The sequence below is a fragment of the Pterocles gutturalis genome, unplaced genomic scaffold (genome assembly GCF_000699245.1).
Source record: "Pterocles gutturalis isolate BGI_N339 unplaced genomic scaffold, ASM69924v1 scaffold21249, whole genome shotgun sequence".
NCBI lineage: Eukaryota > Metazoa > Chordata > Aves > Pterocliformes > Pteroclidae > Pterocles > Pterocles gutturalis.
Window position 1 is genome coordinate 66,366 of NW_010131231.1, and position 14,337 is coordinate 80,702.

At 37.7% G+C, this 14,337-nt stretch overlaps 1 protein-coding gene across 1 annotated transcript in view; it reads right to left on the minus strand.

The window, feature by feature from the left end:
* Positions 1–6,427: 6,427 nt before the first annotated feature.
* The window catches only part of PRKX (protein kinase, X-linked), a gene marked incomplete at its 5' end in the record, with an annotated part of 27,485 nt that continues 19,575 nt past the window's right edge, over positions 6,428–14,337 (minus strand). The window contains 3 exons of the mRNA XM_010080551.1: positions 6,428–6,870; positions 7,395–7,543; positions 13,007–13,084. Coding sequence (XP_010078853.1) covers positions 7,418–7,543; positions 13,007–13,084 — 204 coding nt within the window. The remainder of the gene's footprint in view (positions 6,871–7,394; positions 7,544–13,006; positions 13,085–14,337) is intronic.

The window sequence follows — 14,337 nt, forward strand, 5'->3', positions numbered from 1 at the left end:
TATTCATCTGGAACAAGCTTTGCTCTTCCTTGATAACACATTTACATATGTTTTATTAACACAAAGATTAGATAATTTACTTCTATTTACTTACCTGTGCTCATTTTTTTGCAAAATGTGTTATTAGAATGGATAAAAGCTTGATCAAAAACTAAGAACAAAATGCTGAGTAATTTACTCAGCATGCCTCAAAGGAAACTGTTAAGCAGTAGAAAAGAAAGACATGCCACTTGTGAAGATTCTACTGTATTACCACAGTCTAGCAGCCCTGCTTCAGTTAAATATTTTTACAAGCACCTTGATTAGAAGGTCTGAAATGAACTTTTTTTTTTTTTAATTCAGAAGTTAAAATCAGGTCAGAGAAAGTACTAGATATTACACACACAATTTGAAACACTCTGTATTTGACATCTGTTTAGCAAACTTCAGAAGCATCGAAGAGCTGAGAATCTTATTTTTGTATCCTAAACCAAAAATTGAGCTAACTCTTAACTTCTGAAGAAATGTGGACTTACTTAACCAAAGCTGCCATTGACCAGCTCAGAGTATTTCTAAGGCTCAGCCTTAATATTTGCTAAGCTGCTCAGTTACATTCTCACAAAGCTGCTGAAAGAAAAAAAGACTTGGTCCTTCAAGGTGAGAAGACTTAAGTTAGCCTCTGAAGGAAGCTCAAGAAAGCTGCTGTTTTCTTCATGTGACTTACAACAGTAGCAGCATTCAAAGCATAACCACCTCCCCTGCACAGCAGAACACAAAATTAAGAGGATGATGACCGTAAAGTACTTTTCTCCTTCTCCAGCCAAGGGGTTTCAGTCTCAAGGATTCTCCAAACTAGACTAATTACAGATTAAAGTTGACACAAACTCTGTCTCCTGTAACTATCTCTTTTTATACAATATTGGGAAGAAGAGCAGTTTAAAGCTTACCAGCCAGCATAAAGCTAGAACAGGCACAATTTTCTCTATGACCTTAAGTGATAGAGCAAGTACATATACAAGTATGCACTATTCAAGCATAACAAGTTATTTCTTGGACTGAAGTCCAATTCAAGTTTATTTGTTTTCCCAAAATAGTTATCTCTCTTCCTTTTGCCTTCTTTATTACCACAATCCAGAACATGGACAATATGCTGGAGACAAGAAAGAATAAATAATAATGAAAAAATCTCAAGTTGGTTAGTTGTTTAAGCTGAAACAGACTACACTTTTCAAGGTATCTATGATATACTCTGGTAAACTAAGTAAAAACCAGGGCAGCAGAGACAGCACCTGCACAGTGCCTTACAGTTTCACATACTAGAAGTAAGATAGGCATGCATTTTTATGCTTTAGGTTACATAACAGTTTTGGGATTTCCCTCTGAGACCTTCAGTGGCCTGTGTCCTAAACTACAGATGCAGTGAGGGATGCTTGGCTCTCAACTGCCCCAACAACTCCTTCTTATTGGCACTGAAACAAATGCAGCTAATCAGATAAAACCGTACCATAAGTCAAAGCTGGTATAATAGCACTACTTACTGCTTTAATCTTCTGTTGTAACAGTTTGGAATACTCCTGCACAAGACTAGAAAAATACTTTGACCCATTAAAAGAAATTCTTACAGTTCAGTTTGGTAAAATTTTAAAATATTCATCATTTCAAGGATAAATATGAAGCTTGACATACATTCATGCATGGCATTTTTTCAAGGGTAGATGGAAAGGTGGAGTGGAAGAGAGAAAGGAAAGTTAGACTCTTCTACTGAGGACAGTAGAAGAGCCTTTTAACTTTCTCTGTAAAAAGCTGCCAAAATTCTGAAGCTGAGATTGTAGCAGCAGGGGTTCACACAGAGAAGAGTTTGATACCTGAATTATATACCAATTCACAAAATACTGGGCAAGACCCAGAGTTGTAACAATGACAGTTACTTTCGATCATTTGTTATAATATCATACCTTTACTGGTACACAGCAGGTCACAGAAGGGTGTGTTCTTGTCAAATGCTGTTTTAACAGTGTTTTGCAGTAAAAAGGGCTAATGAACCATGGAAGTGAGACAGATTTGGGAGTAGTGAGTAATACTATGTGAGTATGGTCCAGACAAAAGTTATACACCAGCAAAACTTGCCTGCCTTGCATGAGTGAAAAAGCATGTTTAAAATGGCCTTTTTTGGATAAGATCTGGAGTTACACATCCAGCCAAAAGTATATAGTACTTGGGTTGGAACAAATGAAGAAAAACTCTACTCACATGGCAAAAAACTGGGTTAAGAACAAGATGCCAAACCAAATTCTTTACAAACACTCTGGACACTTGCTGCCATTCAAAAATTTCGTATGTTTTACCTGAGTAGTTCTTTTGATTCATGTCACAGACATGACTAAAAGCTTGCCAGGTCTCACTGCAGTGTACCTTCACTTTCCATTAGCAGTTTCTTGAAGGACATGACATAGTGGTTTACCAGAGAAAGATGTCAATGCACAAAACTTAGAATTGAGCCAGGCAGAATGCAAGCACAAAGTTCTGTGTTAAAAAAAACACAACCCTTAACTAGTACAAACTGTATCCCGTTGGTTCTATGCCTACGTAACCACCTCCGCAAGACTAAGCTATCTAGTGGTAAGAAAAACTACAACCGACCTGGGAAAAGTAACTTAACACTGACAGCTAAACAAAATTTTGTTAACAAAGGACTTTTCCAGTTCTTGATGGAAGATGAAATAAAGGTTCAGTTAGGTGTGCCTAGCATCATAAGAATATTTTTGATGGTTAAAGTAACAGATTGAAATCATCATTCCAGACAGTGTCCAGGTCATTAAGTTCTGAAAACGCTGAAGCAATTAGGGTCACATAACCAAAGTTTAATGAGTCTGAGTTAACAGTTTTCATTATTGGTGCACCACCTGAAGTGAATTTGAAAAATACACTTTTTGATGTTTCTTCTATACCAACTGAAATGTGTTCTACCATTTGTGTCTGGATCTGGAAAAACTTAACTCCTGAAAGATGAACAGTTGTTTTTCTACTCCTCTCTCCTTCATCATTATTTTTGGATTACATACCTCTACCCCTCCCAACATAAATGGAAGCAAACTAGGTTTAAACATTTACAAAGATATAAAGGTTTATTAAATGAATCCAGATTTGACAGATATTACATAAATTAAACAGCAATAAAGTTTTACTAGGGTTTATGTACAGATCACAGTGATTTTCATTGTGCAATGAGGGCTGACTTTATAACTTTGAACAGTACTTATACATGTGAGCTACAACAAGCAACCAGCAACATACAATGATAGTCCAAGTTAACCTCACAAGTCTAGCAGTTCAAACTGACTAAGCAGTACACAAATGCCTGCTACCACTAGCAGTTACTACACAACAGAGTATTTATAAAGCAGTCAAGGTTTGCCATAGAAAAGTGCAAAACATGGAAAGTCTGTACACAGTATAGTACAAAAAAGAATCATGCTACAGTCATTGAAAGCTGAAAAATAATTCTATAGCATAGGAAGCACTGCATCACAACTCTTCTGAATGGCAAGCAGATGGGCTGAGGAACAGCCATATCTTAATTGCTTTCAAAACCACAAAATCCCTGTTCATCCATTTAAACATAGCTTAGTACCCACATTTGATCCACTAACAATGACTTTCTACAGTGGAAGATCACATTAGTTAAAGCTCAGTAGCACACATATTCATTGATCAAGCTAATTCACAGGAAAATCTACAGCACATTCTCCATTCAAATTGTGAAGCATTTATATCATTTGGTTACAAGGCAATTGAGTTTCCAAAGCATGTTTATCACTTAAAACCTCAAATTGGGCAATTAAAAATAGATAGAAAACTCAAAAATAAAGGTTGTTTTTAATGTTTAACATTCTTGTTCACTGAAGCAGAATACCAAAGGTCTACGGGCTCTTGCAAGAGAACAGTCCTTATGCAACAGTCTATATGCAAAATCACATGTCAACAGAAGCAACCATAATAAAATGAACTTCAGAGGATACCATATTTGAATAGAAAACAAAAAATTGTTCTAGTCTGCTTAAAAAAAACCCCCATAAATCCAAAGTCCTTAGTGCAGTGTGCATCAGGGAACTTCTGCGTGAGCACCCAGACAGAACTACATTAGTGGGCCATGAAGTCCGAGCAAAGACTTAAAATAAAACAGACTCACCTATGCAAATAAATAAAATGAGCAGGTAATAACAGCTCATTAAGTTCAAGACAGTAGAGAAAATAACTGAGCACTTAATGTTTCAAAAATGTCTTGGGTTTTTTTCTTTTTAGGTAAGGATTTTAATCAAAAAAATTTCAAAGCAGTTTTGTCCTAGAAAGCATGTCGACGAGGTCAGTAGTTAAGCATACGTAGACATGGCTCTGGAAACAATGTGAAGTTGGATTAGCATTAATAAGACTGTATTCTTTTCTTGAGTCTCTATCATAATGAGTGTCAGTGTATCCACTGCCAGCAATGGATAAGATTCATAAAAAGAAAATCTACTATCTCCTGTTGTTCAAGCATTCAAAACTTCTAACCACCAAAGTGGCATATTAGTCAAACGCAACTTCATTTCCTCAGCTTTGAAGACTTAAGCACAGTGCAGTTTTTAAATTTGAAAAAAAATAACATATATATTTAGCACACTTGCTTGTTGCAGTATGTATGTTTTTAAATACGAAACTGGTTTTGTAGTACTCAGATTCCATAAAATACTGTGAGCTTACACATTTAAAAAAGCCCTGAACTGTGCTTGCTCCCTTTAGACAAAGTAAGCTGTGTTTTATGTGCCTCAGTTTTTCCAATTGATTTAGAATAACTAATTCCACAGATACAAATACAGTGGACCAGATTCATTTTTTCATGAGAATAAGGTATTTTTACCAGGTTAAAATGATAATTTTCTATGGATTTTCCTGTATTTCATTATACATCCCTACGCAGTACTTACTGAGTGGCAGCTGGGGCATCAACTTGTGGCACTTGCATAACATCAAGATGACTTTGTGATATTCCAGAATTACCACTTTGAAGTCTGCTAATTTTGCTACACACTGCATTTTTGCCAAGAGGTATGCAATCACTTAAAGTCAGACTTGCTTTATGAAGAAATAGATCTCATAAGCTAGAACTTGCAAGTTTTAAACAGCACTTCTGTAAACGTTCAGAACTAAACAAAAGAAAACAGAGGTCATTTTTCCATGAGGAGATTCCAGCTGCAGATCTGTCATAAAATTATAAAAATAGTAATTTCATTAGCCATTACTAGGATGTCTATTTCATGAGCATTCAGGATTTAGTTAGGAAAACTGAATCTTTGGCCTACATTTCTTATATCATTCCAAATCAAAAACATGGGGAGCAGTTTGTGGGAGAAACCGTCTGTATGATCTACTTAAACAGTAGAGCCATCAGTCAGAGCAACGGAACTCCAGTGAGCTGATGTGCTTTCAAAAAAAAAAAAAAATTTTTGGTCTAAATATTAGAACTTCAGTAAAAGTTATCTAAAACCACAACATCTGAAAGAATGTAATTACTTACTGAAATCTAAGTACTTCAAAATCAATTCCGCTGTATTAACACAAGTATCACAACATGTAACATGAAAAAACTCTAACAGAAGATCCTGACTTGTATACAATCTACCTTCATGTTTACGTGTATTCATATACATAAATACATACATATGCATACACTGATATTTGGTGCTACTTAAAATGAAGCTGTATTGCAAATACTTCCTAAATACAGTATACTCAAGCTGCTAGAAAGATGTTAGTACAGGATGAAAAGAAGAGACTCCTTACATCTAAGGTTTGAACTCTGTACATATGGAATTCCTGGCAGCAGAGACTTTAGGACATTTCCAAAAGCAGGAGCAGAAAAATCAAGCTCTAAAAATTCAAGTCTTCCCTTTGATATTCTGAAGTGCCAAGCATTCAACAACAACTATTTCAATAAGGAAAAAAGTCTGTTATGGCTCATGCTTTACATTTGGAGAAGACAGCAAGCTTGAGAGAGAACAACTCCTGAAAGAGCCAGTTAGAGCCCTTTTATCAATAAGCACTGAATTGCATGTTTACAGAGAGTCTTCATGTGAGGAACCTCATTTCAGACAGTGCATAATCACTCAGTATCCTGGTTTGGAAAGAGACATCACTGTAACAGAACTTCATAAATTAGCCATTAAGATGCATCTTAATCAACAATAAAACATGCCCTTGCCTTTCTGCTTTCAAGTACTATGGTTGCAAGTGTGAGGCATTGGAAATTTTAGGTACAAATTTTTTTAAAACTCAATTATTTTTATTTTTTACAAACAATTATAAAATGTATATAAGATGATGAAAAACTCATTTATCCTTTTAAGATTTTTATTCCTAGAGAACTTTTGAAAAACATTATTTGAAAAATAAAAATCATAGACTCTGCAAAGTACAAAAATTTACATCTTTGCACAGTTCCTGTGCTTTAGTTGTATTGTATTCATTATATACATATATACTAATTTGTGCTTTTAATTACACAAGTTTAGTATAAACTTATAAAATTAAGTCTATGAGCTAACTATGCAAAAAGGATCTGGGAATAGCACAAAACCTAACTAAAAGATAAGTTAAAAAAAAAATCCTAAAATATACCATTCTAGTGAGTCTACTTCAGAGTAGACTATCAATATTACAATTTACTAATCTAACATCAAATGTTTACAGCAAAAAAATTATTCTTGCCTGCCTCTAACTCTTTAGATATTTACTGTATACTAATATGCATATCTGAATGAAGTATCTTTCTTCTCCACAAAGAAAGTCTTCATTTATGTATGAACTCCATTTTTCTTCAGACTTGCTCTTAGCACTTCAATTTCCTTCCAGTTTCTAAGACAAAAAATAATGAAAAAGGAACACAAAATACAATGTGGAGCATGTGAATTGAATGATGAGTATCAACCTATCACAGTTATAAAACAGAATCCAGGGTACAGAATTAATCTAACAATCTTATTGCTCTAACTAAAGTCTGAATTCTTAATATAAAAATCTTGCAATCAAGAACAATCCCATTTCCTTATCTCTCAAATTAATCTAGATATTTACCTTTAACACACTATTTAAAAAGCTTTAAGGACAGAAGGTCTTAAATAACTGCACGCAAATAACTTCATCACTGTAGAAGACCAAAGCCTGTGAGAAAAATTACTGTTGTCATTTCATAAGCCTGCTTTACAATATTTTATTTCAACAGTTTATTTTATACTATCTATTACTGTGATTCATGTTGGTTTTCCAAGCTGTAAGGAAGTATTAATCACTGTTATGAATCAGAAGACGTAATTTCTGCATACAGCTCTCACTCACAGACCTGCAATGTTTTGAAGAGGACTCCTGACATTTGGACTTACCTTGTCCAGTGTAGATGTCGCATTCAGAAGTTCTTGAAAATTTCTAGATCTTTAGGGGGCACTGGAGGCATCTTGTTCCAGTCATCTTCAGGATAAGCTTCAAAATTGGAAGTATCCCCATCATTGGATACTTTCGGTACAATGGGAGGCTAGACAGAACAAGCACAACAAAAATGTTAGTACAGATTCCTCAATGAGCTCCTCTCCATCACATTAAATCAGAAACTCTGTAAAAGACTCATTAAACAAAAAGGGTACATATTTACAAAATTTCACCTGCTTCACTAATAACGAATCACATGAGATAAAGAAGCTTGCAGTGACACAGACATGTTCCAATGCTTTGTCTATACTAAAGTTAAATGTTGTGGTTAAAAGACACTTATAATCATAGAAACATAGAATGGTTTGGGTTGGAAGGGACCTTAGAGATCACTTAATCCCAACCCCTCTGCCACAGGCAGGGACACCTCAAAGCCTCATCCAACCTGGCCTTGAACCCCCCAGGGATGGGGCAGCCATAACCTTTCGGGGCAACCTCTTCCAGTGTCTCACCACCCTCACAGGAAAAAAATTTCTTCCTAATATCTAATCCAAATCTACTCTCAGCCTAAAACCGTTAACCCTCGTCCAAAGACTACACTCCCTGATAAAGAGTCCCTCCCCATCTCTCCTGTAGGCCACCTTGAAGTACTGGAAGGCTGCTATAAGGTTTCCCCGGAGCCTTCTCTTCTGCAGGCTGAACAACCCCAACTTTCTCAGCCTGTCCTTATATGGGAGGTTCTCCAGCCTTCTGATGGTTTTTGTGGCCCTCCTCTGGACTCACTCCAACAGGTCCCTGTCCTTCCTGTGCTAAGGACTCTAGAGCTAAATGCAGTATTCCAGGTGAGGTCTCACGAGAGAAGAGGGGGAGAATCACCTCTGTTGACCTGCTGGTCATACTTCTTTTGATGCAGCCCAGGACACACCTGGCTTTCTGGGATGCAAGCTCATGCTGCCGGTTTACGTTAAGCTTCTCACCAATCAACATCCCCAAATCCTTCTCTTCACGGCTTCTTTCAATCCATTCTCCTCTCAGCCTGTATTTGTGCTTGGGGTTGCCTCGACCCACGCACAGGACCTTGCACTTGGCCTTGTTGAACTTCATCAGGTTGCATGGGCCCACCTCTCAAGCCCGTCAAGCTCCCATTGGATGGCATCCCTTCCCTCCAGCGTGTCAACTGCACCACACAGCTTGGTGCCATTGGCAAACTTGCTGAGGGTGCGCTCGATCCCACTGTCTATTTATCCCACAAAGATGTTAAGTGACACCGGTCCCAATACCAACCCCTGAGGAATGCCACTTGTCACTGCTCTTCACTTGGACATTGAGCCATTGACTGCCACTCTTTGAGTGTGACCATCCACCCAAATCCATATCCACCGAGTGGTCCAACTGTCAAATGCATGTCTCCCCAATTTAGAGACAAGGATGTTGTGAGGGACAGTGTCAAATGCTTTGCTCAAGTCCAGGTAGATGTCATCAGTTGCTCTTCCCTTAGCCACCAATGTTGTGACCCCATTGTAGAAGGCCACCAAATTTGTCAGGCATAATTTGCCCTTGGTAAAGCCGTGTTGGTTGTCACCAATCACCTCCTTGTTTTCTATGTGCCTTAGCATAGCTTCCAGGAGGATTTGCTCCATGATCTTTCCAGGCACAGAGATGAGACTGTCTGGACTTTAGTTCCCCGGAGCTTCCCTATTTCCCTTGTTTAAAAATGGGAGTTACGTCTCCCCTTTTCCAGTCAGTGGGAACTTCACCAGAGTGCCACAACTTCTCAAATATCATGGATAGTGACTTAACAACTTCATCCACCAGTCCCTTCAGAACCTGTGGACACATCTGATCAGGTCCCATGGACTTGTGCACCTTCAGGTTCCTTAGATGGTCTCGACTACAGTGGAAAGTTCTTCATTCTCCCAGTCCCTACCTTTGCCTTTTGTGATTTGGGCCGTGTGGCTTGAGGACTTGCTGGTGAAGACTGAGGGGAAAAAAAAGTCACTGAGTACCTCAGCCTTCTCCATATCCTGGGTAACCAGCTCTCCCATTTCCTTCCAGTGGGGGCCCATATTTTCCCTAGTCTTCCTTTTATCACTGATGTAAATACAGAAGCTCTTCTTGTTACCCTTGATGTCCCTGGCCAGATTTAATTCTATCAGGGCTTTGGCTTTCCTAACCTGATCCCTGGCTGCTCAGACAATTTCTCTGTATTCCTCCCAGGCTACCTGTCCTTGCTTCCACCCTCTGTAGGCTTGCCTTTTGCGCTTGAGTTTGTCCAGGAGTTCCTTGTTCATACATGCAGGCTTCCTGGAATTTTTGCCTGCCTTCCTCTTTGTTGTGATGCATCGCTCCTGAGCTTGGAGGAGATGATCCTCGAATATTAACCAGCTTTCTTGGGCCCCTCTTCCCTCCAGGGCTTTATCCCATGGTACCCTACCAAGCAGATCCTTGAAGAGGACAAAGTCTGCTCTCCTGAAGTCCAGGGTTGTGAGTTTGCTGTGTGCCCTCCTCACTGTCCTAAGATCTTGAACTCCACCACTTCATGGTCACTACAGCTAAGGCTGCCCTTGAGCTTCACAGTCCCCACCAGCCCCTCCATGTTGGTGAGAACAAGGTCCAGCACAGCACCTCTCCTCGCTGGCTCCTCTATCACTTGGAGAAGGAAGTTCTCATCAACATTTGCTTATCTCTGCCTCTCCCAGGGCTCTGTAATCCTTCTTAATATTCCTCAGGCTGCTCCCAGCTGTATAACTGGTGCTCACATGAAACAGCAGCAGTGGATAATAGTCAGTGGGCTGTACGAGGCTTGGGAGTGTCCTGGTGACATCTCTGATACGAGTCCCTGGTAAGCAGCACACCTCTTTAGCAGTTCTAGCTGCTTTGCAGACTGAAGGTAACTACTGCAAAAGATTACTGCAACTAAGCTTCCAGGCATGTGCTGTTACAGCACAATCTGCCACTCTCCTTCCTAACTCCTCCCTTCTTCTGTGTCCTAGGAGCGAAAAGGAGTGTAATCACATTAGGTTCCTTTTAACTAGGAGTCTGGGTAGCAGTGTTGGTAACTGCTTTCCAGTTGAAGGAAAAAAGCCTCCTCTTCATTGCATTCAAATAGATTGATTGCTTTTAAGGAGGTTGAAATTACTAACTTGTATATGCCTCACACTCACATACTATGCTTTTTCCTAGCCTAGCAATAAATTCAAGCAGGTAAAGATATTGCTGCACTGTAAAAACCCATTTCACAAGGGTGCAATCTTAATTCAAATGGATCTTTTTAAGGAAACTGGAAGGTACCAAGAGAAATATCTGTTTTCTACTTCCTCAGAGGATCCTTTGGATTTCTAGTACTGGCCACCAGCTTCACAGTACCTGTAGTTTTTCCTTGTTTTATATCTAGAATTGAGATTACTCTGTCCTTCTGGCCACAGACTATGAGATAAAGCTCCTTTCTGGAACATTTCATTAATTGCAGAGCTTAACGTAGGGCAAAACCCTTTTCTTCTCTCAAGGGACATTCATCTCTCTATCCCCTTCTCAGAGAGAGCTTAACTATCATCATGAATCCAACAAAACACTTTAGGATGAATAAACCTTGCAAGACAATCACCAAACCGGCTAATAAAAGTCATACCACAGACAGAACTACGAAGTACAGCAAAATGCTATTCTGTACCTCCTCAAAAAGATAAAAGTCTGGCTTCCACTAGCTCTGAGATCTTATTTGATCTTTTAGGCTTCTCAATTTGAAACAATGCCATCAGCAGGTTTTCAATGGGAAAGAAAGGGCCCCTGAGGGATGGTACTTCTAAGCTTCAGCCAAAAGCAAAGTCCTGCTTTTCCATGTGGCAGTCACAGTATACTGCCCAGATGTTTAAGAAAATGTGCAGAATCTGCTCTGCTCCAGAGGACTATCTGCCCCACTGTGGGCAATGTCTGGTCCTGCCACCTCCCTGTAAGCATTCTGGCAGGAAAAACAGTTTTGTGAAGTGACACACAAAAAGAGAAAAATAAAAAAGAAAGAAAGGAAAACCCCTTACTTTAGATTAACAAAATAGTTTTCTCTTTTTCAGCCATTACTATTCTTCATATAATACTGATATTTAAGGTCTTCTCCAGACTGTGAATCAATGCTTCATTTGTACAATAAGCCAATTCACACTTTTTACAGGGAAAAATGGAGCACCATATCCATTATTTCATATTTTCAATCTCTTCAGCAGAATGAAATAGAGTGAGATTGTGAAAACTAACTCTGAAGAATACAGCTGCCTCTAGAAATAACAAAGTAAATTTCTGACGCAATTCACACTGTTGCTCTGAAGTATAATTAAGCAGCATCTGATCTTCTCAGAACTTAACGTAACAATCACAAAGACCAATATACAAGTTTTGTATTCATAATAATCTGAAAGTATGGTGACTTTTTTCTTTTTTTTTTTTTTTTTTTTTTTTTTAATAAAAATGGAACACACAGGATTTTTGGACCCGAGACTTAATTTGTATCTCTAACATTCAGTTTTTAACACTATTTGTTTGTTATTTATTTGGTAATACAATAGGTTGTCATAAACTTCAAAGCTGAAGTTTATGACTTACAGAACACGTTGTCAACCAGTTTGTGTTCTTTGCAGATTTGTGTGACCAGAATTTACAGTAAATTATTTGAAAAATTTGACTTCATTACAATAGATCTACATAAAACGTCAACTGGGTGTAGTAATTGTTAAAACAAACAAACAAACACCAGTTTTAAAACAATGTGAAATTTGTTGTAAGAAACTAATGCAAAGAAAAGGAAAACAAAACATTTAATCGGTACTTGATTGACTTCATATGGCAACCTACGTTACTGAAAATCACTGCTGTAAGAAATCATATTAGTTAGAACTTTGAGGAAGGAAAGAAAGAAGGCAGTTTTACTTCCAAATGACTTTAAAAAGCATTTTGCTGTGCTGATAGCTTTTGCAAACATTCGTCCTCATATAATACTAGAATTCAGTGCTGTCAAAAGGTATGTTAGAATTACATTCATAAATCCTTCTCCCTCACCTTCCCTATTCTCCTGCTCCCATATGCTTTGCATTTTATATTAAAGCATTTACCTGAATTGAACTTGGCACAAAACTTTAAAGCTCAGAGTAAAATACTTCCACAGACACAAGGGCAAGGAGGAGAAAAAAAAAAAAAACACACAACCAACAAACCACTAACCCTGCTGTCCATCCAAACAAAAAAAAAAAACACACCTACAACAAGTCATTATTTACAAAACTCTAAAACTGAAAATTAAATGCTGTATTAACTAATCAACTTCAGCAAAGCAGGGAGTTGTTTTTTTTTTTTTTTATTACATTTCATATATAGACCAAAAGGCCAAGTGGACATTCACATAGTACATTCTGCAGCGTAAAAGGGCAAAAATGCATGTAATTATTGATATATGCATATACACACGTGCTCATACACATATACGAACACAAAGATGCAACAGGCAACAAAACCTCAACAGATCAGCTTAAATGAACAATGATTTCTTGTTTTAATGTCCTATACAGTATTTTGCAGAATATACCTTTAGCCGCCTTTGAGGTACAGCTTCCCAATCTATAGACCTGAACCATCGATGTCTCTTCACATCATCTGCTCCATTCTTTAAAGAAAAAAAAAACCAAAGTAAATATTTAGTAAGTTATATGTATGCCAAACCATGTACTTCATCATAAGAACTGTGGTATCAAGGCAGACTAATGGTCTAAGCTTTTTTCTTTTCTCAGGTGATAATCATTAAATGATTCTACAGGATAAATTCACAGTGTTATTTCCCTATCAGATCATGAGTTCCAGCAATAAGAGCCAAATGTCTTTTTTTTATTTTATTTTTTTTATTTAGCAGTATTCTTCTGACACAAGGGAGATCAAGAACAGGCTTTAAAATACCCACTAAACCATTCACTGCAGTTCTATTCACTTCTGTTTTCTCCAACATTTTAGAGAATGCCTCTTATTCAGATACATTTTCTAATTTTATACTAATAAAAAAAATAACTGAGTGTTGATGGTGTCTTAAACAGAAATCATGTCTGGGAAGCACATAGTTCTGTCAAATATTACAGACATTTAGTGCCAACAAGAAGAGGTTCTCAGTACTGTTACAAAAGTATACATAATCATTTATTTTCATTTTAGATATACGATTAAGGGTGTATTTGTCTTGTAACGATTATTCTCTCTGGGCTGACTGTTTTGATTATGTACATAAAGAACAAAAATGTCTTTTTTTTTTGTCTTTTTTTTTTTTTTTTTTTTCCCCCCCCCCCCCCAGGGATGAAGTTTGGCTCAAGCATAGACTCATTCTCAAGGCATTAAGCACTGGGGAAAACCTGATGGTTCTCTGTCTCAAGCCTGATCCCAGCACAGTTTTAATGCACAGCTCTTGAGCTCATATCACATGCAGCTCCATGGAAGGAAGTGTATCACACATTTGTTTTTTTCAGTTTTATACGGAGTGGGACTATCCACGCTCATATCCAAACAGGGAACAAGGAGAGTAATTTATCACCTAGTTCCCACAAAAGCAGATCCGATTGAATGTTTCACCACAAAATGCCCAATGGGATTTCAGTCTTTTAAAACCAAGCATAACTATAGAAAAGCACCAGACTTAAGACTGACCTACCGCCTCCACACCAAACTATGAGGACAATAACCAAACATCATGGTACTACAACCCTTATATTCTTTAAATTAATTTTTAAGCTTCAAATTTGATTAGTGCTCCTTCGGGGATTAAACAATGTCAAAGAAAGAACCAAATCAGCTGGCACCCCGTCCTCCAGGACTTAGCACCACGTTTCTGATCTAATGTAAGTCTTCTAATTAATCAATAAACAGGTAGGGTTTCTT